We start from the raw sequence: 27,879 nt of genomic DNA, 5'->3' as shown, positions 1-27,879 counted from the left end.
GCTGAGTCCTGTGGCCGCCGAGGGAGAGGGGGAGGACCGAGGCGGTCGCTGCGGACGCCGGCCTGCTCTGAGCTGCTCGCGCGTCCTTGCCACTTCCCGCATGGTGTCGGTTTCTCACTGAGCGGCGGCGGCGGCGAGGCGTGAGGGACGCACTGCGGGGGCGTCTTGGGGTCGACGTTTCCCGTCGCCGGCACTTCCTCCTGCGGCGCCCGTGCGTGGCCGTCTGGGCCGGCGGGATGGCGGCGGCGGCCCGGGGGAGTGGCCGCGCATCGGCGCCCCAGCTGCTTCTGCTCCTGCTCTTCGTGCTGCCGTGGGCCCCGACCGGCGTCCGCTCCGTCCCCGACGAAGATCTTAGCCACCGGAACAAGGAACCGCCGGCGCCTGCCCAGCAGCTGCAGCCGCAGCCCGCGGCCGTGCAGGGCCCCGAGCCAGCCCGGGCCGAGGTGAGCAGGACGGGCCGGACTGGCTGCGGAGCCGGTGCGCTGGGTACCAGGCTAGCGGCCGCCGGCAGCGCCGTGCTCGGCCCCGGCGGCCGGCGAGGGGGAGGGGAGCCCGCCGCCGCTTCTTGCGGGTGGAGACGGTGGAGGGCGCTTCTCCCCGGGTCGGGCCGGGCCTCTCCCGGCTCTTTATGGGGGAGGGGAAGGGAGCGCCCAGCCCGGCGTCCGCGGGAAGCCTCCCGCCCGGGGGCGCCGGGATGCTGCTGCCGGGGGATGGGCTTCTTGATGACCCGCCGTGTCCTCAAGAGCGGCAGATACCCGTCCCGGGTAGGAAGTTTTTCACCGAGGACGTTGGGAAGCTTTTCGTGTTCCCTGAGGATAGCAGCATCGGACGTTTCGGTGTTGAAACCGCTCGTCCCAGACCGCTTCCCCGGATTCAGCTTTGCACGACCTGTGTGTTTTGCCCAACGTATGTGGATTATGAAGCGTGACTCTCACTTTTTTAAAAACGTGCTCTGGCTTGCTTGAAGTAGCCCTCGGGAATGCAGAGGAATAACCAGTCAGAGTGCTGCGGCGGTGTGGGATGGCAAAACTAAATTCCCAAGCATACCAGAACCCGGTCCTTTGGTCTTATCAACGTCTTAATTTACGTTACTAGAATCACTGAGTCGCTTGTGTGCAGACCCTCGGCGGCATTTTTAAATGCCTTCCCTGTAGCCAGAAAGCTTTCTCCCCATTTCCAGTTAGGATTCCTGAATTGAGGCCTTTGGGGTCTCTTCTCGTGGGAGAGGTTTGCGGTTCCGCCGCTCCCGCTCCGCCCAGGCAGGCTGCATTTAGCCAGACACCGCCTAAGGAATCTTTCCGGAATGGAGTTCTCTCCTACTGCTCAGAAACCCTCAGTGAGTTGCCCCCGCATACCGACTTCGGTCCATCCTCTCCTGCCGGATATTGAGATTTCTTCCTGATTTGGCCCCAGTCAGCATTCCGGCTTTTTGGACACCACTCCCTTGCTCATAGGCAGCACTCAAACCACTCAGACTGGACATGTGCCATGTACTCTGTGGCCCGTCTCCCCAGCAGGGAGCCTCCCTAAAAAGGCTTCCTGAGCTTGGGGCGGGCTGTCAGAACCATCCCCACCTTTCCAGAACCAGCAGATACCTACTCGTTGGAGACGTCCCTAAAACTTCCTAGTTAAAAGTCATTTCTCTCTTGCCCGTCACTCCTGGGCTCAGCTGACCCGGGTAGCCATTTCCACTTCTGAAATGGAACTAAAATGCTGATTCATGAAATGTATTCTTAGTGTTTATCCTTTAGATTTGTGTCATTTAAGATCATTATCTGTCATTAACTCATTATTTTCAAACTAGACTACTTTTGGTTAAGTAACTTTGTGAGTGAGGGAGATTTTGAATGTAGCATTCCAGGCCTTTCATCATAGTTTTAGTCACATAGTGATTTTTGAGATATAAATAGTGGTAGGTGTGGCTATTAATAATACCTTTTTAGGCAGCTAGGAAAAATCTAGCCTTGTAAAATAAAGACAGCAGTGTGCTGTGACTGTATTTACGTGGACTTAAGGATCCTTGTCTTTAAAACTGGAGATGGGAAGGGAGGGGACAGGCACAATATAATGTGATTTTCGTCTTAAATATTTCGGCACACAGTGGACCCTTGAACAATGGGTTTGAAGTGTATGGGCCCACTAATACGTGGGGTTTTTTTCAATACAGTACGGTAAATGTATTTTCTCTCCTTATGATTGTAACATTTTCTTTTCTCTAGTTTACTTTATTATAAGAACACAGTGTAAAATATGTGTCACATACAAAATATGTGCTAATTGATAACAGTGTATGTTATTGGTAAGCCTTTCTGTCAACAGTATGCTATTAGCAGTTCAGTTTTGGGGGAGCCCAAAGTTCTGTGCAGATTTTCCACTGTGTGCTGCGGAGGTGGTGGCCCAGCACCTCTAATCCCGCATTGTTCAAGGGTCAGCTGTATTCTTGGTGGTTAAGATAGGAATTTATTTATTTTTTAAAAGATTTTATTTATTTACATGTTAGAGAGCACGAGCAGAGGGAGTGGCAGGCTCCCCACTGAGCAAGGAGCCCAGGGATCATGACCTGAGCAGAAGGCAGACACTTAACCCGCTGAGCCACCCAGGCGCCCAAAGATAGGAATTTATTCTAAATTGCTCTATATTGTGGTAGAATCTGATTATCTTGTTTTAGTCATATTTTCATCTAACGTTTTGATAAGGCTCAGGTTTTTTCTCTAGGGTGCTACAGCATTTTGGGAGAGATTTTTCTTTCATGTTTTCTAAACTATGTAATTTAAGGATCCTTGGCTTTTTTTGTCCTGTTATAAGTAAGATATGGTCAGAGTTCAATTTAATAACTATATAAGCAGGGGCTGATTGTTGCTGGGTATCTGGAAGTTTCAACCAATTTGCTTTGCAGCTACACCCAGTAGCTTTTAAAAGGGTAGGTTATTTAAATTTACTTTTTTTCGTGCCACTGTGTGAGAGTGGACTTCTGAAAATGGAGGGGGAGGAATCTCTCCTTCACTGGTAGACATTCACATGTAGGATGTATCATGAAAAAGTTGTACCTCAGGATACTTTGAAGCAAGATGACTGAACTTCTGACAGGGCTTTCTACATTGGTTTTTTTCCCCCTATAATCAGCTAAAAAAGTTGGGGGTTCACGCTCTACTGACAGTTACAAATAAACCCCAGTTTACAAACCCATGGGAAGAGTAGTTGTTGGTCACTTAGATCCTTTCATTTATGCAGTTTATGCTTCTAGTGATTTACTTAGTTTTTTTCTTCTTTTTCTTTCCCTGGGCAAAGCATGTAATCCAAGAAGCCTTAGGTCCATTTAGTTGAGGGAGCTGAGAGGGCACTTTACAATTAGCTGCGTATTCTGGACATCCACAGAACCGCTCTGGTTGCATAGCACAGTTGATAAAGCCACAAAAGCCTATTACCTCACCTACTGCAAATTCTCGTTACTGTATTTCTGTTTTACTGTTTCTTGGCATTTCTTTTATTTATTATCTTTGAACTATTAGAAGGCCTTCTGTGCAATATTTTATTTATTTATTGTATTGACATATAATGTATTATTTGCCCCAGGGGTACAGGTCTGTGAATCATCAGGCTTACACCCTTCATAGCACTCACCATAGCACATACCCTCCCCAGTGTCCATAACCCACCCGCCCTCTCCCTAGCCCCCCACCCCAGCAAGCCTGTTTCTTTTGTGAGATTAAGAGTATTTTATGGTCTGTCTCCCTCCTGATCTCTTCTTGTTTAATTATTTCCTTCCCTACCCCCCACAACTCCCCACCCTGCCTCTCAAATTCCTCATATCAGAAAGATCATATAATGTTTGTCTTTCTCTGATTGACTTATTTTGCTCAGCATAATACCCGCTTGTTCCATCCATGTCATTGCAAATGGCAAGATTTCATTTCTTTTCATGGCTGCATAGTATTCCATTGTGTATATATACCGCATTTTCTTTATCCATTCATCTGTTTATGGACATCTGGGCTCTTTCCGTAGTTTGGCTATTGTGGACATTGCTGCTATAAACATTCGGGTGCATGTGCCCCTTCGGATCACTACCTGTGCGATAGTTTTATAAACATCTTTTCCATTTTCATGAGGTTGCACTCCTGCTCCATCCTGCCCAACTCCAGCCACTCAGTTCTAGCCTCTTTATAGCAAAGATGGGCTGTCAGGTGACTCTTGTCTTACTCATGATTGCCGTGTCAAATGAAGTGATCATTATGTTACAGAATTTGGTGGTAGTATTCTACCACCAAACTCGATCCCAGGACCCTGGGATCATGACCAGAGCCGAAGGCAGCAGCTTAACCGACTGAGCCACCCAGGCGCCCCACTTTTCTTCTGTTTTAGAAAACATTCTGATACACAACACAGAGCTACCATTTGTTTAACCAGTTCCCTGTTGATGGACATTTAGTTACTTTGTCTTCTGTTACTACACATGACATTACATTTGCACATGCTTCTAATACAGAGAGATGAACTCCCCTAGGGCTCCTGTCGTAAACTTCGCTTCAGGCGTGTACCTGCCGTGCCCACGGAATGCGTTCACTTTCTCTTGAGGATCGCAGGGGGTTGGGGTGGGAGGCGTTGGGCTAGGCCTTGCTTACGGGCTTCTGTGTCAGTTCGATCTTGAGGAGCCAAGGCGAATCAGAAAAAGGAGGTAGGAAGGGCAGTAGGACTGCGTGACTGAAGGCTGGTGGTTATCAGAAGCTTAACAGATTCTTGTGTGGCGCTGCCCAGAACTGTAGCCCGAGCCACGTGGCCATCCTTCCTCACTGGAAAACTGTGGCTTAGGGCTATGTGGGGACGTGCGTGAGCTGGGCGTGCTGAGTAGGTAGACACCCGTGTGGGAAAAAAGGAATGCCGTGTTCCCAGAGTAGTGTTTTGGCTATGTCGGATTAAGTAAAATATTATTAAAAATAACTTTACGTTTTTAAAACATGGCTACCAGAAAATGTAAGTTCTGTGGCTTGCATTATTTTCTGCTCGATGCTGCTGCTCTGGCCCATCCTTCCATAGGGAACGTGAGGCTCGTCGCTAGTGAGGTACCATAACGAACCAACTTCGTTTTACAAGGATGAAACTGGTCATTGTGGTGCACTGTGGTAACTGTTACGGAGTGCTTGCTGTGTGGCTAGGCATCATCCTAAAGCTTTCTGTGTGGGAGCTCATTTAATTTTCGCAGCAGCCCTGCAGCTTGAGTCACGGGGAGGTAAGCTTCCGGGCCCCAGGTCGTCCAGTAAGTGGTAAGGCCTTGGCTGTGGACCCGGGCAGTCTGATACCAGAGCCACACACTAAACCACTGCAAGTTACCCTGAAGGTGAATTAGAAAAAGGAGATGCTCCCAGCATACTGTAAGCAGTTAGGCCTTTGACAACCAGTGATCATTTTCTGACCCCGTTATTAGCACTTTAAATTTTAAAAATCAACCTCCATAATACCCTGATGCTTCGGTTTTAAATTCTTATCACAGTGGTTGGTGATTTAACACTATCTTTTTGGATATCCAAGACTAACCTAATATATGATAAAAGCTGCAGGTTGATTTTCTTGTGTTGTGTATGTAGCAAGTTTTTAAGGATATGTCGTTTTTGTTTTGTTGTCCTTGCAAGGCAAGTTTTATTTTGTCGTCATTTCACAGAGAAACAGACAGGCTGAGTAATAAAGCCGGGGCTTTATGGCTGGGAATTATAAGGTCACGAGAATATGTAGTATGGCTCCCCGTGTTTTTAAACTTAAACATTTTCTGGTTTTGAGCTTAGAGCTAATTGATCGTAAATGGTGTATATTTATTCCTAAACATGTTCTTGGATTTCAGATGCTAAATACTTTACAGTGAAATTCCTTCATACAGGAGGAAAATGGTTGCATTAACGAGAGCCAAGTTGAAGTGCTTATTTTTTTTTTAATGATGCTTAATGATCTAGGGTATTTGAAGAGAAAGGAAGCTCATCTTTGAAGGATCATCAGCATAGATGGAGCTAAAATGGTCATGGAGAGAAAGCAAGAATTTCTTTCTTTGTTTCTTTTTTTAAATGATTTTATTTATTTGAGAGAAAGCACGAGGTGGGGGGGTCAGAGGGAGAAGGAGACTCCCCACTGAGCAGGGAGCCTGATGTGGGACTCCATCCTGGGACTCAAGGATCATGACCTAAGCCAAAGGCAGTCGCTCAACCAACTGAGCCACCCAGGTGCCCACGAAAGCAAGAATTTCTTAAAATGGTACTTGCTTAATCAAGAGCTGGCTTCCAAGGCTGCCTTTTGATTTAGTCCTAACATCAAATATTTTCTATAATGTTAAATTGCCCCAATTTTTAGCTCAGAGCTCTAGTCTGATAACTGATCTTCACAGATCAGCAGGTGGATCTGTAAAACAAGTGGAATTGGGACCCACATTCATGTCGTGAGTTGAGGAATGCTGTGCACGCTAAGCATTTAGAATTTTATTCTTAACTCTGACATCTCTGACTAGGACCTTTGTAAATCAAAACTCTTCTATTTTTTACCCTGTCAGATATCACTTGTGTTTTGGGGGTTTCTTTCTCTTTTTCTTCTCTTAGGTTTCTAGAGACTCATGGGCTTTAAAAGTTAATTAAAGCTTGGCTGTTAGGCCAGGAGGAGACATGCAGAAGTGATTTGTCTAGCTCACAGTTTCCCAGCCTGGGAACTAGAGATGTGTTGGGTTTGGTAATTCTTTGCTGTGGAGGTTGGGGCCGTCCTGTGCATGGCGACCTGTCCATAACAGTACCTGTGGCTTCCGCCTGCCAGGTGCCAGGAGGTCACCCTCAGTTGTGACAGCAGCAGCGTCTCTGGACATTGCGTAAAGACCCTTGAGAGACCAAATGGTCCTGGTGGCGGACCTCTGACACAGTGCATGTCCCGGGAGGGGAGGTTCTCTTCTCTGGAACTCTGACACAGAGGAGGAAACTGACTGCCTTCTCTAGCCATCCAATATGGCTTCACATGGCTCTCTTGGGGGAGAACTCTTCTCTGGGGTAAGCCAAAATCTGCCCCCTAAAGCTCGCACCTGTGACTTTCTAGTTCTACCTCTTGGGACCCCCACAGTGTAGATACAGACCCGCAGAGTTTTTGCGGCCATGGGGACATAGGCCTCTTCTCATCCTTTCTTTGATTGTTTTAGAGCCTGAGTTGGCAAACTTTTTTTTTTAATGGGCCAGGTAATATTTTAGGTTTTTAAGGTCTCTGTTGCATAATTTTCCCTTCCTTCTTCCATCCCTCTTTTTATTTTTCATGACCCTTTAAAAATGTAAAACGTTCTTTTAAGGATTTTTTTTGACAGAGAGAGAGACAGAGAGAGGGAACACGAGCAGGGGGAGAGGGAGAGGAAGAACAGGCTTCCTGAGGACCAGGGAGCCCAATGCGGGACTTGATCCCGGGATCATGACCTGAGCCCAAGGGAGATGCTTAATGACTGAGCCACCCAGATGCCTCTATAAAAAACATTCTTAGGTGACATGGGCTGGTCGTGGCCTCGCAACAGCCTGCCACCCCCTAGCTTGAGAGCCTCTTCTGTCTGGGATGATCTTCAGGGGGCGGGGCCTTCTCCAAGGTGGTGCCCCAGAACCGTGCAGGACTTTGGGTGAGAGCTGGGCAGCACAGAATAAAGGACTTGTCACTACCTGTTAAAAAGTACTTCAAGTACTTGCTTGTTTGAGCGTGGTCACATTTTCAGCTTCAAATGGCCTTAGTGCCCCCCAGACTTCGGTTTGTCTTTTTTATTAGACCACATGACACCTCCTAGGATATGTTTAGACACTGGTATAGTACCATCGTCTATCCAGCTCTGTATGTGTACAGCTTTTAACAGTTTTAACTTTTTTTATTGAAGTGTAGTTGACACGCCGCGTTACGTGAGTTTCAGGGGCACAGCATGGTGATGCGACAGCTCTGTGTGCACGCTGCCTCACAGGTGTGCCTACTGTCTGTCACCACGGCACCGTTGGCTGTATTCCCTGGGCTGGCCCCTTCATTCCCGGGATGCTCTCACTCCTTAGCTGCAGGCCTGTATCCCCACTCCCCTTCCCCCATTCGCCCGTCCTCCCACCCCCACCCCTCTGGCAGCCATCAGTTCCCTGTAATTACGAGTCTGTTCCTGTGTTCTGCTTGCTTTTTTGTTTTGTTTTTTAGATTCTACGTATAAGTGAAACCAGATGTTATTGTCTTTCTCTGATTTCGCTTAGCATAATACCCTCTAGGTCCATCCATGTTGTTGCACATGGCAAGATCTCATTTTTTGGAAAGATTTTATGTATGTATTAGCACACATAAGCAGGGGGAATGGGAGCGGGAGAAGCAGACTCTCACTGAGCAGGGAGCCGGACTCGGGGCCCTGATCCCAGGACCCCAGGATCATGACGTGAGGCCAAGGCAAATGCTTAAAGGCCAAGGCAAATGCTTAACGGATTGAGCCATGCAGGCACCCCAGGGTCTCATTTTTATTAATGGCTGAGTAATATTCATTGCATGCGTGTGTGTGAGTGAAAGTGAGAGAGGAGAGAGAGAGAGAGAAAACACCGTATCTTCTTCTATTGGTGTGTGTATGTGTGTGTGAGAGAGAGAGAGAGGGAGAGAGAGAGAGAAAATACCATATCTTCCTTCTGTTGGTGAACACTTAGGTTCCTTCCCTATCCGGCTATTTTAAATAATGCTGCAGTAAACATAGAAGTGCATAGATCTTTTCAAGTCAGCGTTTTTGTTTGGTTTGGGTAAATACCCTGTACCGGATCGTAGGGTAGTTCTATTTTTAAGTTTTTGAAGAGCCCCCGTACTGTTTTCCACAGTGGCTGCATCAGTTTACATTCTCACCAGGTGCACGAGGGTTCCTTTTCCTCCACATCTCACCAACACTCGTATCTTATCTTTTTGATCTTAATCATTCTGACAGGTGTGAGGTGGTACCTCATTGTGGTTGTGATTTGCATTTCCCTGATGATGAGTGATGTGGCGTGTCATTCCATGTGGCTGTTGGCCATCTGGATGTCTTTGGAAAAATATCTGTTCGGGTCCTCTGCCCATTTTAATCAGATTATTGGGGTTTTTTGGGGTGTTTTATAAATTCTTTATGTATTTTTATATCCAGCTATATTAAATGACAGCTAGAGCCATTTCTTGCTCTAGCCTGTTGAGAACTTTCTGGATCCTATTTTGTCCTATAAAATGTTAAAGGAACTTCTCTCTACTTTCTGTTACTTGAATGTTTGGTAAACATATCTGACTCTTCCACTCAAGTTACAAATAAAAATTTGAATGAGACATAGCTAAGAACTAAGTCTCAAATACGTGGAAAATAAAGTAATTTTAATATTTGGCTATAGCTGGTCTCCTTAGGAAAATTATTTTGCAGAATTATACTTGGATCTGCATTGTAGCATTCATCAGTTAGAGGTTTGGGTCATTATAAATGGCTTTCAGAGTCCTTAGACAGTGAGTTAATGACCATGACAGAAAAACTTTAACTCACATCCAAAAATAAAAGAATTTTAAGTAACAATTTTTTCCCAAAAATAGCTGATACAGATTATGTATCTTTTTTATTTCAGAAAGGATTTACACCAGCTGCCCCGGTTCATGGCATTAAAGAAGATCCAGCTACCCAGACGAATTTGGGATTTATCCATGCATTTGTTGCTGCCATATCAGTTATCATTGTATCTGAACTGGGTGATAAGACATTTTTTATAGCAGCCATCATGGCAATGCGCTATAATCGGCTGACGGTGTTGGCTGGGGCTATGCTGGCCTTGGGCCTAATGACGTGCTTATCAGGTGAGTGTGCTTTTTTCCTCCTCATGACTTTATTGAATTAAGGAGAAAGCATGGTGTGGGGCATTGAGTCATTGACTAGCTAGTCAGGTGCACTTGGGGTGACAGAGTTCCAGATTTTAGTGAACAGAAAATGGTGTCAGTTACGTACGTTGCGAAAAACCACGTTGTACTTTTAAAGTTAAAATTTCAAAGTTTGGAAGAAATTCAGACATGTGGAAGCTAAAGACCATCCTGCTGAAGAATATTTGGGCAAATCAGGAAACCAAAGAAAAACTTAATCAATTTATGGAAACCAATGAGAACGAAGACACATCGATCCAAAACCTACTGCATACGGCAAAGGTGGTCCTAAGGGAGAAATATGTAGCCATCCAAGCCTCCCTCAGAACAATAGGAAAGTCCTGAGTCCTGAATACACAAACTGTCTTTACACCTTGAAGATCTGGAGAATCAACAACAAATTAAACCTAACCCACACATGAGAAGGGGAATAATTAAGATTAGAGATCAATGAATTAGAAACCAGAAATACAGTAGAACACGTTAATGAAACTAGAAGCTTTGAAAGAATTAATAAGATTGACAAACCACTGGCCAGACTTATCCAAAAGAAAAGAGAAAGGACCCAAATTAATAAAATTATGAATGAAAGGGGAGAGATCACAACTAACACCAAGGAAATAAATACAATTATCAGAAATTATTATCCACAGCTGTATGACAATAAATTAAGCAACCTGGAAGAAGTGGATGCATTCCTGGAAACCTGTAAACTGCCAAGGCTGAAACAGGAAGAAATTGAAAACCTGAATAGACCAATAACCAGTTACGAGATTGAAGCAGTGATCCAGAACCTCCCAAAAAACAAGTGTCTAGGGCCTGTTGGATTCCCTGGGGAATTCAACCAAACATTCAAAGAAGAAATAACAACCATTCTCCTGCAGCTGTTTCAAAAAGTAGAAACAGAAGGAAAACTTCCAGACTCTTTTTATAAGGCCAGCATTACCTTAATCCCAAAACCAGAGAATTTGAGACCAATATCCCTGATAAATAGGGATGCCAAAATTCGCAACAAGATCCTTGCTAGTACGATCCAACAGTACATTAAGAGGATTATCCATCATAACCAGGTGGGATTTATCCCTGGGATGCAAGGGGGGGTTCAGCGTTCACAAATCAATGCGATAGAAGACATAGAGAGGAGACAAGAACCACGTGGTCCTCTCAATTGATGCAGAAAAAGCATTTGACAAAATACAGTATCCTTTCCTAATTAAAACTCTTCAGAGTATAGGGATAGAGAGAACATTCCTCAACTTCATAAAATTCATCTATGAAAAACCCTACAGTGAGTATCATTCTCAATGGTAAAAAGCTGAGAGCCTTCCCACTGAGATCAGGAATATGACAAGGATGCCCACTCTCACCACTGTTGTTCAACACAGTACTAGAAGTCCTAGCAACAGCAATCAGACAACAAAAAGAAATGAAAGGTATTCAAATTGGCAAAGAAGTCAAACTCTTTTTCTTTGCAGATGACATGATCCTCTATGTGGAAAACCCAAAAGTCTCTATCCCCAAATTACTAGAACTCATACAGTAATTTAGTAATGTGGCAGGATACAAAATCAGCGTACAGAAATCACTTGCTTTCTGATACGCTAACAATGAAACTGTAGAAAGAGAAATTAGAGAATTGATTCCATTTTCAGTAGCACCAAAACCATAAGATACCTTGGAATAAACCTAACCAAGTGAAGAATCTCTGCTCTAGGAAGTACAAAACACTCATGAAAGAAATTGAAGACACAGAAAGATGAAAGAACAGTCCATGCTCATGGATCAGAAGAATAAACTTTGTGAAAATGTCTATGCTGCCCAGAGCAATCTGTACTTTCAATGCCATCCCAATCAAAATACCAATGGCATTTTTCAACGCGCTGGAACAAACAGTCCTAAAATTTGTATGGAATAAGACAAGACCCCGAATTGCCAAGGAAATGTTTGAAAAAGCTAGGGGCATCATGTTGCCCGATTCCAAGCTATATTACAAAGCTGTGATCACCAAGACAGCACGGTACTGGCACAAAAACAGACACATAGACCAGTGCAACAGAATAGCGATCCCAGATATGGACCCACAACTCTATGGTCAACTAATCTTCGACAAAGCAGGAAAAAATATCCAGTGGAAAAAAGTCTCTTCAATAAATGGTGCTGAGGGGCGCCTGGGTGGCTCAGTGGGTTTAGCCGCTGCCTTCGGCTCAGGTCATGATCTCAGGGTCCTGGGATCGAGTCCCTCATCGGGCTCTTTGCTCAGCGGGGAGCCTGCTTCCCTCTCTCTCTCTCTGCCTGCCTCTCTGTCTACTTGTGATCTCTCTCTGTCAAATAAATAAATAAAATCTTAAAAAAAAAAATAAATGGTGCTGAGAAAATTGGACAACTATATATAGAAGAATGGAACTGGACCATTCTCTCACACTATACACAAAGATAAACTCTAAATGGATGAAAGACCTCAATGTGAGACAGGAATCCATCAAACTCCTAGAGGAGAACATAGGCAGTAACCTCTTGGTATCGGCCACAGCAACTTTCAAGATTCTGAAGGCAAGGGAAACAAAAGGGAAAATCAACTTTTGGGACTTCATCAAGATCAAAAGCTTCTGCACAGCAAAGGAAACAGTCAACAAGACAAGGAGGCAACCCACGGAATGGCAGAAGCTGTGCAAATGACAGTACAGACAGAGGGCTGATACCAAGATCTATAAAGAACTTCACAAACTCAACACTCAAAAAACAGATTATCAAGGCAAAAAAATGGGCAGAAGACATGAGCAGACACTTCTCCAAAGAAGACATGCAGATGGCTAACAGACACACGAAAAAAATGTTCATCATTATTAGCCATCAGGGAGATTCAAATCAAAACCACACTGAGATACCCCCTTACACCAGTTAGAATGACAAAAATCGACATGGCAAGAAACAGCAAGTGTTCTAGAAGGTGTGGAGAAAGAGGAACCCTCTTACACTGTTCGTGGGAGTTTGCAAGTTGGTGCAGCCACTTCGGAAAACCGTATGGAAGTTCCTCAAAAAATTAAAAATAGAGGTACCCTGTGACTCAGCAATTGCACCACTGGGTATTTACCCCAAAGATACAGACGTAGTGAAAAGAAGGGCCATCTGTATCCCAGTGTTCATAGCGGCAATGTCCACAGTAGCCAAAATGTGGAAAGAGCCAAGATGCCCTTTAATAGACAAATGGATAAAGAAGATGTGGTCCATATATACAATGGAATATCAGCCATCAGAAAGGATGAATACCCAACTTTTGCATCAACATGGATGGAACTGGAGGAGATTATGCTAAAAGTCAAACAAAGTCTATTATCATATGGTTTCACTTACCTGTGGAACGTAAGGAATAGCATGGAGGACATTAGGAAAAGGAAGGGAAAAATGAAGGGGGAAACCTACCATGAGAGACTGTGGACTTGGGGAAACAAACAGGGCTCTAGAGGGGAGGAGGGTGAAGTATGGGTGAGCCTGGTGGTGGGTATGAAGGAGGGCACGGATTGCATGGAGCACTGATGTTATACACAAACAATGAATCATGGAACGCTACATCAAAAACTAATGATGTGCTGTATGGTGACTGACATAACACAGTAATATAAAAAAATTTCAGCTCGTCACAGCCAAGAACCGTACTCCTCATTTATTCGCTAGTTTTGTTTTTTTTTTTAAGATTTTATTTATTTATTTGACAGACATCACCAGCAGGCAGAGAGGCAGGCAGAGAGAGGGGCAAGCAGGCTCCCTGCTGAGCAGAGAGCCCGATGTGGGGCTCAATCCCAGGACCCTGGGATCATGACCTGAGCCGAAGGCATAGGTTAACTCACTGAGCCACCCAGGCACCCCTATTTGCTAGTTTTTTATCCTTGGTTTGGCTGTGTATACCCTTGTAGGGTGTTGTTTGTTTCAGTCCAGGTAAGCTTCTGTCTGATCTCTTAGAAATAGAAGTCAAGTCACAACAGGGGATTATAGATTGCAGGACATTTCAAGGGCATGTTGGAAAGCAGTAACTGTTGAAGGACATATGGTAATCAGTAACAAGAGTCATTTTCAGTTTGTTGTGTTTGATTAAGCTGTTCTTACCCATCGTAATACGGGGATGAAATGTTCTTAGATTCCCAGTTTGTGTTACTATTGTATCGGCTTCAGTTTTTCAAAGAATTAGACCATGAGAAAGTAAGCTTAACATTAAATCATGAAGCATAGTTGAGTCTCTGTTTCAGAAGCCATCCCAAGCCACCCAGCTGGGCGGAAAACAGCTTTCCCCTGAGAGTCAGGCCTGGGTGGGAACCTGACTGCCGGTAGTGGCCTGCTGATGAGTTCTTAACCTGCGAGCCTCAGCGCCCCATCTGTGAAATGGAGACGATCATGCCGAGTTCCCAGTTCCCTCGGAGGGCTGCAGTCTGTGTAGTGTTGCAGGCGCTGGGTCCTTCACCCCTCCGCACCTCTCCGACCTCGCACGGAAGCTAGTTCAAGTACAGAGCAAAGTTCCGTTTTTGGCTGCTTGGACGCCTGTTAAGGTTTATGTCCTGTTAAACCTTTTACACATGAATATTTTACTGATTAAAATAATCTCCTCATATTTTAGAAGTTTGCTTTAGCATTATTCATAATAAAAACATTTTTCCTTCGAAAACAAATTTCGATATAGAATATAGGAAAAGTGGAGCGAGTTGTTGGTGAAGTCATGCGTTGGGAATGAGTTTGAATAATACCAGAGAATTTTATTTTTTAAATGATTATAACTTTGTGCTTCAAAACCTTTTATGGATTTTGCTTGTTCAGATTTAGCTCGTTCAACACTGTCATCTGCTGCACGAATATGCATACAAATGGAAATTTTTTTTTTAAGATTTAGTTATTTTAGAGAGTGTGCAGATGCGGGGGGGTGATGGGAGAGAGAATCTCAAGCAGACTCCTTGCTGAGTGCGGAGCCTGAAGTGGGATTTGATCTCAAAACCCTAAGATCACAACGTGATCAGAAGTCAAGAGTCGGAGGCGTAACCAACTGAGCCACCCAGATGCCCCCATAAATTGAATTTAAAAGAGACTAACAGTTTTCTTTCTTTCTTTCTTTTTTTTTTTTTTAGATTTATTTATTTTTTTATTTGACAGAGATCACAAGTAGGCAGAGAGGCAGGCGGGGGTGGGGGGGAAGCAGGCTCTTTGCCGAGCAGATAGCCTTATACGGGGCTTGATCCCAGAACCAAAGGCAGAGGCTTAACCCACTGAACCACCCAGGTACCCGAGACTGACAGTTTTCTGTAAGTCTCCAAATGTTCATATTTTTTATAGATTAAATTACAGTTATTAATAGTGCACAGTTGATTAAAAGCAAAATATATCACAAAGTAAATACATTTGTATTACATAATTTAGCTAGTATATCACACTACCTAAAACATTTTTTCAGATTTGGAAATGCATCTCTTAATGAAATGATTGAACAGTTTATTGTTAAGTAGGCTCTGTGCCCAGTGTGGTGGTCAGTGTGGGGCTTGACGTCAGCCTGAGATTGAGAACTGAGCTGACATCAAAAGTCAGATGCTTAACGGACTGAGCCACCCAGGCGCCCCAGAACTATTCTTTTTAAATTAGTTTATATGTCTGTGGATGAATATTTTTATTGACTAAATGAAGAAAGGTTTAGCCTCAGGGCACCTGGGTGGCTCAGTGGATTAAGCCGCTGCCTTCGGCTCAGGTCATGATCTCAGGGTCCTGGGATCAAGCCCCACATCTGGCTCTCTGCTCCTCCACTCTCTCTGCCTGCCTCTCTGCCTACTTGTGATCTCTCTCTCTGTCAAATAAATAAATAAAATCTTAAAAAAAAAAAAAAAAAGGTTTAGCCTCAACTCTAATCTTTATTATTTTTTTTTAATAGAGAGGTAAAGGCGGGGAAATTTTATTGACATAAATAAGTAGATAGTGAGAAATTTTGTTACAACTGTACTCAGTTCATTGGACTCCTGAGTTTTAGGCTAAAAATTATACACTAGTCTGTCATCAGAATAATTTTTAATGGTTTACCAGCTGGCAATAACACTAAGATTTTAAATACTGCTCTTGATTTTGTTGAAAGCAGAGAATTGGAAACCATCAAGTATACCAAAAAGAGTTGCTCTGAAATTTATCAAATGACTCTTCTTATACATGTTAGTCTTTTCCTTAGAAGTACCTTGTTTAACTGGCTGTATTTGGAAATGATCGAGAAAATGGAAATATTGTTCATTTCAATGTACTTCGGCCAACAAGGGGTTTTCTTTAAAAACTATCACATTATATATTTTGAATACATTTTGCCAGGCCTTGGAGCTGCAGAGTTAGCTCGTTCAGTTTGTGGAAACCCTCTACCACCTGACCTGCCGTAGTGGCTCTAATAGGTGAACAGTAAATCATCCAGGCTGGGCTTGCTTTCTGTCTGACGTCATTTGACTTGGTTTTTGAAGTGAAATGAATGTGATACACACCTCATGACAACCATCTGCTTTAGAATTCTTTTAAAACGGACAGTGGGCAGGGGGATTGGGCGCATGGTTGGGGGTGGATTAGGCACGGCAGCCTGCTTGGAGTGTGTCACTGGGGCGAGAGGAGACCCCACAGGCTTTGGTGTTGTCTTCTGATGCTCTCTTGGCTTTGTGGTAACAAGACTCTGCCTTAGGGAAAAGGCATTCATTTGCAGTGGTTGGGAATGAAAGAGGCAGGATTTCTCAGTGGAAACTCGTTCCTGCCAAGGCTGAAACTCCGTATTTCTAATGCCACGAGTGTTAGTTCCAGGAAACGTAATGCCATTATTTCTGATGTCATGACCTTACCAGAAACTTGCATAAGACAGGGAAGCCCCAAAGCCTCGTATCTGGTTTATGATGCCTTGATTGAGGACCCCAGTGGTTTTAGGCCCCCCTCTTTGCTGCCCGAGGGTCTATATTTTTCCATATGTGGGGAGATGCACCCTAGAAAGCTGGGCGTAACGGGGACAGAAGGGAAGTGAAGAAGGGACGAGAGAAAGGGGAGCGTGACTGACTCCTTAATGAGAAGCACATTTCAGGCAAATGAGTTTTAGGAAAGAGAAGTCAGACTTTGGGAAATTCCTTGAGAAAGTAGTCATCATGTCCCCTTGGGAATTCTTTGTCTATCCCTGGGTCAGTCCCGGTTTGGAGCTTTGCACTTGTAGGTCTTGTCTCTGTCAGACGCTGCTGGAGGACTCGGTGCTAGGCAGGCCCCTCACTTCGCTGCGGGGGTTCACCCGGCCGATCTCGGCCCTTCCACGACGCGGTATAGCCCTGTGTGCTTCGGGGTTTCATTGCTGCTCCCTCCTCCCCTTTCGCCCATCTCACTCCTCCTCCATGCATCATCCGATTTCTGCTTCTGACACCCTCGGAAAGGCTTCAGTGATCAACTTGCCTCATTGGAGTCCAGTTTTCACTTCCGCGAGCCCCTCACGCCGCATTCCTGGCCGTCCCCACCTTTCTATTCTCTTGGCTCGCATGTCGCCCCGGGTTTACAGGATAATTACTCTGTTTCTGTCTCTCTGGGGGAAAATTTTGTGCCACTGAATATTCCTATTCCCCACGGTTTTATTCCTGGCCCATCTCCCCACTCCTTCACACCGTGTCCTTATGCGGAGTGTTCTCAGCATCATTACCTGAAAGTCGGCCAGTCCCAGATCTCTGTCTCCGCTCCAGGGGATTTTTCTGGGAACTTCCACATCGCCAAGGTGTAGAAGGACCGGGACGTGCAGCTCTGTTCGACTTGTTGCAAAGTCCTTGCTTAAAGAGAAGTAACGTCTCCCTATTCCCAGAGCAAAAGTGCTGGAGTGTCTGAGGGAGAGTTTCCAAAGCAGGAGGAAATACAGGGACAGTAACCGGAAGAAGAAAAAGTTGTAACGCCAGGTAGTTTTCCGCTCTCTGGAGACGTGAGGCAGAAAAGATGGCGTCGGAAGTGTCCGGAAGTATCAAGGGTTTTTGTTTTGTTTTGTTTTGTTTTTAGATTATCTGAAGATAGAAGGAAAACTGAGTTTAGGAGACTTAAAGAGGCTTGCTACATTCCATTTTTAAATATAAAGCTTTTATGGAAAATAGTTTAAACTTACAAAGTTGCATAAATAAAACAGTACAAACACCTATATACCTTTTATCCAGATTCACTGTTAACATTTTACCTCATTTGCTTTAGTGTTTGTGACCTGTCCCTATCTAAATAAAATTATGAATGTGTATGTACATACATGATTTATGTATTTATAAATGTATGTGACCTATACATGCTCTGTAGGTAAGAATGTACATATACACATAATTTATACATAGCTTTATATACATGGATAGAGTGGTGCATGCTTTACCAGCCCTGTCTTCAGCAGTCGACCTGAAACTATAGCAGTTTTTCCCCTTCTGTAGAGGAGCAAGTCTAGGGAAGTATTACATTTGGTTCTTTTTAGTCTTTTAATCTGAAATACTTCCACAGCTTTTCCTCATGTTTTACAATATTAATATATTTTTTAAACAATACACCCCCTCCCCTTCTCATGGATTTCTGATCTTGGGTTTGTCTGTTTTCTCGTGATTGCTTTAAGATTGTGTATTCTTTTTTTTTTTTTTAAGATTTTTATTTATTTATTTGACAAACAGAGATCACAAGTAGGCCAAGAGGCAGACAAAGAGAGAGGGGGCCGGGAAAGCAGACTTCCTGCTGAGCAGAGAGCCCGATGCGGAGCTTGATCCCAGGACCCTGAGATCATGACCTGAGCTGAAGGCAGAGGCTTAACCCACCGAGCCACCCAGGCGACCCTAAGATTGTGCATTCTTGACCAGAATACGACATAGGAGCTGTTTGTCCCTTGAGAGTGTCACGTCTGGGAGAACATGATGTCCCTCTGTCCCTCACTGATGTCAGGATTTCTCTTGTATCTTTTTCCCTGCAAATAATATGCAGTCTTTAAGGGGACACTATGAGACAATACGGATACTCTGTCCTCGCTGTTTGGCTGATTGTCACATGATGTCAGCGTTCCTTTGATGACTGCAGAACGGTGGCTTTCTTGTGCTGGGGCCCTGTCACCGCTTCCCACGGGCCCCGGCACACTGTGCTAAGAGCTCCTTCCTATCCCACGGGCTTGTCTACGTGTTGTCAGTAAAACTGGGGAATTCACGGTTTCAGTGGGTTTTTTTTTTTTTTTTAAGATTTTATTTATTTATTTGGCAGAGAGAAATCACAAGAGAGGCAGGCAGAGAGAGAGGAAGGGAAGCAGGCTCTCCGCTGAGCAGAGAGCCCGATGTGGGACTCGATCCCAGGACCCTGAGATCATGACCTGAGCCGAAGGCAGCAGCTTAAACCACTGAGCCACCCAGGCGCCCCTTCAGTGGGTTTTAATGACTTAACTATATTGCTTAAATTGTCCCAGATCCGACTGCTGAGAGCCCCTGCAGGCCGGCTCCTGGTCCTCGTGTCATGCGCCCATCATTGGTTTTGCTCGCGCTTCTTTCCCCTCTAACGAGGTAGTGCAGGTGTAGCTTGTGCCCGTCTGCCCAGCCCTGGAGTTAGCTGTTTGCCTGAGGAGCCTTTTCCAGAGGAGCGCCGTGAGAAACCAGGGTCGCCTGTGAAGTGGGCTCGTTCCTGATGTATCTTTGCTTGGTGGCCTTGTTTCAGTGGACGCAGCTGGAAAATCGATGTATCGTGTATGTGCACACGCATGTATGCAGATAGGCATGTTCACACGTAAAATTAGAACAGGTACACATAAGTGTACACTTGATGTCTTTCTAAACAGGGTTTAAAATTTCCAGTTTTGTCATGTAGCGAACTGGGAATACATTTGATGTGGTTATACATTTAATGTTCAGGCAGATGTGTTTGTACACTTGATGTTCAGGCAGATTTTAAGTGTTTTCCTCATTTTATAAAAAGAGTGTGTGAAGTAGAAGTAATTGCATTTAAGGCGCCTGGGTGGCTCAGTCAGTTAAAGTGTCTGCCTTCAGCTCAGATCTTGATCCCAGGGTCCTGGGATCGATCCCTGCTGAGCAGGGAGCCCATTTCTCCCTCTCCCACTCCCCCTGCTCTTGTGTTCCCTCTCTCGCTGTCTCTGTCAAATAAAATCTTTAGAAAAAAAATTGCATTTATTATGTGTATGGAAACGTCCTCTGGCCTTTGCATAGTTTTTAAGTTTTAAATACTGAACTGATAATACTGATATAATTGTGTTTCATAGTTAGGATCTGAGTTCTTTTTTTTTTTTTAAGATTCATTTATTTATTTATTTGGCAGACAGAGATCACAAGTAGGCAGAGAGGCAGGCAGAGAGAGGAAGCAGGCTCCCTGCTGAGCAGAGAACCCAATGCAAGGCTCAATCCCAGGACCCTGGGATCATGACCTGAGCCAAAGGCAGAGGCTTTAACCCACTGAGCCGCCCAGGCGCCCGGGATCTGGGCTCTTGATATGGTTCCAAGTATAGTTTTTTGTGTAACTTCTACAGTTGTCCTCTTTTTTAACGATAGGAAAGAATGGTACTGAATAAATTTGAGTCTGCTGTAAATGGTATTTTAATACATGTATAAGAATTTTCTTTTATAAGATCTAATTCAAGTAGTTCAAAAGGAGCAGAGTTGGAATCATACCTACCATGAGAATCTTGTCGTGCTGTTTCACTATTGAAGTTTGTAATTTAAAGAACCGTGATGAAGAAATATCAATTACATATGAAGGTGGTATCCAGCTTCCAGGTTACAGGATCTCAGGATCCTCCGAGGGCATCAGTGCTAACTTTCTTCCTGAAGTACTGTGCCCAGCATGACGCGTGGCAAGCCAGTGCCTGGCTGAGTGTGCCTGGAGAGGAGCTCGTCATCTCCCCGTGGAAGACGTGCCATCTTCAGCCGGACCGGACCGCTGATTTCATTGTATTAGACCACTGGCATGATCGAAGCATCCAGAATTGGTGGAGGGAAAGAAGTGGAATTATTTAAGGTTTAATACGTATTAGATGAGCTTCTCATTTGAACCATTTTCCTTTAGAACAAAGTTCGGGTTTTTTAAGATTTATTTGAAAGAGAGAGTCTGTGTGAGTGGGGGAGGAGGAGAGGGAGAGAGAATCTCAAGCCAGCTCTGCTGCTGAGCAGGAGCCAGACCCAGGCTTGGTCCTCGGACCCTGCGGTCATGACCTGAGCTACCCAGGCGCCCTGAGACCAGGGCTGAGTCAGGATTCCTGAAGTGCACGACTGCGTGGGTTGGTTGTGCACATGCTCGTTCACTGGACACACTGCTGCGTTTTCTTCCAGTTCTGTTCGGCTACGCCACCACCGTCATCCCCAGGGTGTATACGTACTATGTTTCCACGGCGTTATTTGCCATTTTTGGCATTCGAATGCTTCGAGAAGGCTTGAAGATGAGTCCAGATGAAGGTCAAGAGGAACTGGAAGAAGTTCAAGCGGAATTAAAGAAAAAGGACGAGGAAGTAAGTCATGGCAGTATAAAGTATCTGGACCCAAAAAGCACTCAGCTAAGCACCCTCACTGCCCTGAGGTTCGTCAGTGGCCGTCCCTCCCTGTGTGATGTGTGCGGGCCACCCAGAGATGGCTTGTCGCGCTCGGTTTGCGATCTCAGAGCTGTCCGTGCTGGGGCTCGGGGCGAGTGGGGCTGTGGTGAGCACGGACGCCGGGACGAGTGCCAAGCTCGTGTGGGCAGGCTCCTCCCTTCGTGATGAGCTCCCGCGAAGCAGGAACTATGCTTTGTATGTTACGTGTCTTCCGCAGCATTGAGGAGGACGAGTGAGCAGTAAGTCCTGATTTTGCGGCAGAGGAATGGGAGAATTGAGAGCATAGTGTTTGTCGTTGTGTGTGAGAGGTTCAGAAGAAAAGTTTGGGGTCACGTAGTTTTAGTTTCTGGGAGCATAGTCCATAAAATCTAAACGCTTTTTAAAAGAAAGAGTAAGTAGTTTTGTACTATTTTGATTTGCTTCCTGGGATTAATCTGCTACTCTCTCTCTCTTCTTTTATTAAAAATTTAGTTTCAACGAACCAAGCTCTTAAACGGACCAGGAGACATTGAAACAGGAGCCAGCACGACGATACCTCAGAAGAGATGGCTGCATTTTATCTCGCCCATCTTTGTTCAGGCTCTGACGTTAACATTCTTAGCGGAGTGGGGTGATCGCTCGCAACTAACAACAATTGTTCTGGCAGCCAGAGAGGTGAGTGATACTTGAGAAACGGCCGCTTCTGGATTAATAGACAAAGCGTAACGATGTTACTTTGCTCCAGAGGACCCTGGACGGTCATTCTGGGCCGAGGGACTGCTTCATGTGCTGGACTGTTTTGGACCTAATCATCCGGATTCTCTTTAAAATGTCCGTGTCCCGTTTCCGCATCAGATGGCATTCTGTGTCCTGGCTGACCTGGCGTCTTTAGATTTCTCTTGTTGATCTTCTTCCCTTTGGTTTTGCCAAAATGGTACTGGGGCAGTTGCCTTGACTTGGTTTTGTCTCTCCTTAGACCTGTAGTGTTGTGGGGGTCACTTTACAGGATAACACTCAGTAGAACATTAACAACAGCCTAACTGTCCAGTGTGGGGAAGTTCATTTATTTACGAAGTTCTGGGTAGCTCTGCGTTGGCAGCTTGAGACGTTCCCAGTGCTTGCCTCTGACGAGTGCGGTCACATTTGACTTGCTTCTGGATGTAGAGTTTCGCGGATCTTAGTCCCTGAATACTAAGGCCTGAGTGCTAAACTAGAAGAGATTTCCGATCACTTTGTCCTGTCCTTTGCTCTAGAGATGCAGAACCTGAGGCAGACACTGGGCAACTTGTCTGAAGATAAGCCAGTTGGTAGCAGGGGCGGGGACCGGAAGCTGAGGCTCTTGCCCTCTAGCGTTTCCTTCTCGATCTGGCTTGTAGTTGTCAGATGCCACTTATTTAAAAGATAGCTTTGGGGGAGGTTGTTTTTAAAATTTTAATCTTCTGGGAGGAATTAGTTTCGCATGAGGCGTCTTACCGCTCACACAGGTTTATTAAGATGTCCTGGGAGGCGGTGGCGGAAAGCGGCGCTGCTGCTCCTTCTCAGTCTCTTCTTGATCTTAACGGATACAGGGCCTTTTTTATATCTGTTAAATTACACTTTTTACCCAATGGTAGGATTTAGATAACAAGCTTGATTTGAAGGTGTCCTTAGCTCCTAGGGGACACCTGCCATAAAAGAACAAGTTCCTTAACATCAGCCCCACTTTCAAACAAGATAAAGGCCGGGACAGGGCTGAAGTCCGGCCAGGCCAGAAGCAAAAAAGTGCTGTATTTAAAAAAAAAAAACAAAAAAAAGCTCAGTTTTTCACTCAGGTCCTGTATTTTAAAACTTTCTTGGAAAATGTCACCATAATGGCCGTGCCCTGTATTTTTTTGATCTCTAGCCCTTTTTATTGGCTTTCAGATGGCCAGGATTGGGACGTGGAAGTAAGTGAGCTTTTGGTGGTGGTGGGCTGTCATGATGGAAGAAATCACCGCGTTTTTCTTAACAGTGTCATCTGTGTGGCACAGAGGGCCTTATGAAAGGTCCGGGTCCACTGTGCCCGGGTTCCCTCAGTCCCGCTGCTTTCTGGCAGCCTGGCGCGTGCTGACCAGGGTTGAGTCTTCCACTGTGTGACCAGGTTACTGCACCCCGTTTTGTCTGAAGATGGGGCATTTCTCTACTTCATGGGGTGTTGTGTGGATGAAGCAGAGAAGGCACGCAGGGGCCCTGCCACAGCGCCATCAGCCACCAGCCCTGTGGGGACACGTAGTGAGCTCTTTAGGAGCAGATGTACGGGTGTTCTGGTTTTGGTCCCTTAACATTCCTAACTTTTTTGGTAATTTTTTATACAAACCATGCCGAAACGCAGTTCAGTTCATTTTATTTTATTTTAATTTTTTATTTATTTGACAGAGAGAGATCACAAGTAGACAGAGAGGCAGGCAGAGAGAGAGGGAGGGAAGCAGGCTCACTGCCGAGCAGAGAGCCCGACGCGGGACTCGATCCCAGGACCCCGAGATCACGACCGGAGCCGAAGGCAGCGGCCCAACCCACTGAGCCATGATCTGAACTTTATTTCTGCTTCCAACACTGCGTCCTTTGAGATGTTAATTAGGTACTAAGCTTGGGAAAAAAAAGGGTAGGGGATAAGGTTCCCAGGTTCCTGGGTCAAATAAATTTTGCAAATGACAAAGACTGAAAACTGCTGTATCGAAGAAACCGTTTAATTGTACTTGATCTGTTGATTTTTCAAGCATCACCTTCCCGCAGAATGGCCCCATCTTAGGATGCCAGCTGAGAAGGGCGAACGTGCAGAATCCGAACGCCGCAGTCCCGCCCTCTCTCAGTGGCAGTGCTGTCCCTGCTGCATTCCACATCCGCACCCCCCTCCATGTCCCCACTGGGTTGCTAAAATCTTTGGCTTTCTCCCAGCCCAATTTTGTGAGCATTTTGGCATGCGCGAGTTTTTCTCATGTGAGAGTTCTGCTGCTTCCCTCAGTTCCACTTCTCCAGATGCCGCCCTCTCCCCCCACTCCCCCCGGTCTCAAAGGGCTTTGCTCTGAGGGGAAACGAGAGTTGGTCCATTTTCTTGCTCTCTAAAGCCACTGGTCCCCAGCGTCTGACCTCACCGGCTCTGTGGCCGTGGGGCTGAGTGTTCCCTGCAGGCGCGGGGCGGCCCCACGGTGGGGGCTCATCTCGGAGGCTCAGTGCCTTGGCTGCCTCCGCCGGCTTCTTGGGGCCGCTCTGCCACTGTCCTCCCCTCACGGCTGCTCTCCTTTGGCTGTATTCTCTCTCAGGGTCGTTCTCTCTGTTTACGCACATTGAACTCAACTGACTTCTGAACCTCTCCACTCTTAGCTCCTGTCAGCACCCATAAACCCCTTCTTCATTCCTTCCACTGACTTTTTAAGTCATGCTGGTCTTGTAATTCGTCCAGAGAATTGTGGGTGAGAAATACAGATGTCAGGCCTGATTTTTCTCTTCCTTAACACCTAGCACTCCCTTACCACTAAGGCAGATCACTTATGCCTCCTAAAATTCCCAGATCTGCCTGCTTTTCTCTGCTTCCAGTCTCCTTCCCCAGTCCAGGCGATAGCATCTCCCTTGACCACCTCACCTTTAATTTTGTTCTCCTCTAGTTTCCTTCCAGTTCCCTCTCTGCACCAGACTTCTAAAGCGTAAACCTGTTCTGTGACTCTCCGGCAAAACAACAACCAGTGTCTTAAAAAGTCCAAATTCTGGGGTGCCTGGGTGGCTCAGTGGGATAGAGCCTCTGCCTTTGGCTCAGGTCATGATCTCGGGGTCCTGGGATCAAGGCCCGTGGCGGGCTCTCTGCTCAGTGGGGAGCCTGCCTCTCTGCCTACTTGTGATCTCTGTCAAATAAATAAAATCTTTAAAAAAAAGTCCAAATTCTAAGCTTTTAGATAGGGTCCTTCACGAGCTGACCTCTACCATGTTATGTTCTATGTTAACAGGATCTGCAGTCGTCTCTTATCGGTGGCCTGTTGCCTCCTAGCATGTTCTCTCCTCCACAAAACAAAGTCACTTCCTGCTTGTTCTTCAGGGCTTGCTTTTCTGGAAAGCTCTGGCTGGGCTTCCCAGTCTGAGCACCTCCGCGTTGTGCTGGAAGCAAGCACTGACTGCATGAATACGATGTTCCCGGCACGGAGTTAAAGCACCGAGGAGAGTAGAGAAGGCAGGCAGGCTCTGTGCTGTAAGGGCTCATCTCGTCTCCTCAGAATAGCAGGCACCACCCGGGGAAGAGGTCTCGGTGGAGTCCCATCAGCACTGGTCACTGAAGAGCTTCTGCAGCGCCGTGAATGAGGTGCGGCAGCGGCGGCAAGGCTGTATTAGCGTTATTTCGATCTCAGAAACATTTCTGCCACTTGTAGCTCTATTCCTAGATGTAGCTGGAACATATCCCTTCGAGCAGCTATTACACTTTTCATAAATTATACAATTGAACTCATGGAGCTATTTTTTGGCTGTGGTGTTGTTCTCCATTTTCAGTGACTACCCGTTCTCAGGTAACCATTTCAGTTGCTTTCAAATGAACGTTACTATACTTGCTTCCAGGACCCGTTCGGCGTAGCAGTGGGCGGGACAGTGGGCCACTGCTTATGCACCGGATTGGCAGTGATTGGAGGAAGAATGATCGCACAAAAAATCTCTGTCAGAACTGGTAAGTCTTTGGTTTATGTATTTATTTTTTAAGTAGGCTCCACACGCAGCATGGAGCTCAACTCGGGGCTTGAATTCACCGAGAGATCAAGAATCAGATGCTTAATTGGGAGCCATCCAGGCACCCCTTTTTATTTTTTAAATTACAAAGACAATACCATTTGTTTTAACTTCTAGAATTACTGAGAGAGAAAGGGGAGTTTAAGTTTTTACTTCTGAAGTACCGTTGGTCTCTGCAACGATGATCTCCTAGAGGTCTCGTTCATCGCCGCTGCTGTTGGACACATGGACTGTTTTTTGCGTGCATAGATTCAGTAAAATACAAATTCATCTAAAAGCCTTATCGCATTTATAGTCACTTTTTATCAGTGTATTTAAGTAAAAAAAAAAAAATCATCACGTGGGAAATAAAACTTCCAGGCCTTCCCAGTGTGTTTTGTAAGATTGGGATTCATAGGTGGAGACGGTTTATGGATTCCACTGAAGAGTTCCTGTGTAGCTGAAAGGGCCTAAAATGGCATAGAAAAAGTCTCTTTGCTTGTCAGAGGCTGTTGAACATTTTCTTAAATAACTGGGTTTTGAGAGAAGTTAGAGTTCTATTGCTGCTTGTCAGCACAATCTCAATTTTAATATAATTGTCGTTTCTGGAAACAGTGCTGGAGAAGCAATGGATGAGGACTGCACAGTCAGGCGTCTGTAGTATTCTCTGCTGGGGAAGTGTGGTTTGAGTGTAGATTCTAGTTTATCTTCAAGGTTAGTTCAAGAGATTGGAAGAATAATGGGCAACATCTGAGGTCCCTCATAGAGGAATTTTGCCTTATTTCACTTTTTTTCTCTTCTCTTACAGTGACAATCATAGGAGGCATCGTATTTTTGGCCTTTGCATTTTCTGCACTGTTTATAAGTCCCGATTCTGGTTTTTAATAAGCCATTTGCTCGTTTGTATTTTGTTTAAGATAGGTAACTGTTTATGTACATAGTGTACATTATAACTAAAAGTGACAGAAAAGACTGTATTTTGTAGCATTGATTTGCGAGTTTGACCCATTTAATGAAATTATGATGTCCAAAAGAAGTAATCATTGATTCTATTTGCAACATGGATTTTTAAGAAACCTGATATCTAAGTGTGGCTTTTTCTTTTCTCCAGCACAATTATGTTCATATGGTCACTGTTTTTTTTTAGTATTTTGGGGTTTTCTGGTAGGACAACAATACACAGAACCACTGTACAATGGGGTCTGTCCTTGATTTTCTTTCAGCACCGACCCCTTTAATGACAAAGATCTGTTTTCTCCTGGATCACTGAGTGTTTTAAGATATTTGCCTTAAAATTTTTCTTGGGAGGAATGAATTTTTAGCTTTTAAAGTAGTTCCTTAAGCCAGAAAGCAGTGTAATCATGGACTTTTAAAAATTGGTTTTTCTTTTTAAGAATGAATAATGTATTACTGTTATAAGAATTGTTTGCCAGGTCCATTCTCCTTTTTTTAAAATTGGGCAGGACACCCAATATAAAAACAGTCAATATTTGACAATGTGGAATTACTAAATTAAAAGGGAATACTATGAGTGTATTCATATTTTTTCTATATTGAATAAACAATGTAACATAGATACAGTGTAAATAAAAGCGGTATGACCAGAGCTTGTTTTCCCTTGTGCATTTTATAAGTGAGTTTGTAACAGTAATTATCAAAGTAGTATTAATATTTATAGACCAGTTTCTAAAGTTGATGTTAAAAAACAGGAGCCAGGCATCTTCTAAAGCCTGTCTTACTTTAACTACCTCAGATCGCTCTGGGACATAGTAGCTACTAACAATGTTAAAAAAAAA

General features: G+C 44.9%; 1 protein-coding gene across 1 annotated transcript; it reads left to right on the top strand.

The window, feature by feature from the left end:
* Positions 1-27,689, top strand: TMEM165 (transmembrane protein 165). The gene is made up of 6 exons (XM_045997686.1): positions 1-443; positions 9,576-9,801; positions 21,147-21,322; positions 21,875-22,057; positions 25,940-26,045; positions 26,892-27,689. The coding sequence occupies exons 1-6, from the start codon at positions 237-239 to the stop codon at positions 26,966-26,968; spliced, it is 975 nt and encodes a 324-aa protein (XP_045853642.1). The 5' UTR covers positions 1-236; the 3' UTR covers positions 26,969-27,689.
* Positions 27,690-27,879: the final 190 nt, after the last annotated feature.

Source organism: Meles meles, chromosome 2 (assembly GCF_922984935.1).
Source record: "Meles meles chromosome 2, mMelMel3.1 paternal haplotype, whole genome shotgun sequence".
Classification (NCBI taxonomy): Eukaryota; Metazoa; Chordata; class Mammalia; order Carnivora; family Mustelidae; genus Meles; species Meles meles.
This window is presented reverse-complemented; position numbering and strand designations above follow the sequence as displayed.

Coding starts and splice junctions, on each gene's coding strand:
- TMEM165 (XM_045997686.1), top strand. CDS start 237: ATGGCGGCGGCGGCCCGGGGGAGTGGCCGCGCATCGGCGCCCCAGCTG. Junction 444..9,575: donor CCGAGCCAGCCCGGGCCGAG/GTGAGCAGGACG, acceptor TTTTTATTTCAG/AAAGGATTTACACCAGCTGC. Junction 21,323..21,874: donor TAAAGAAAAAGGACGAGGAA/GTAAGTCATGGC, acceptor TTAAAAATTTAG/TTTCAACGAACCAAGCTCTT.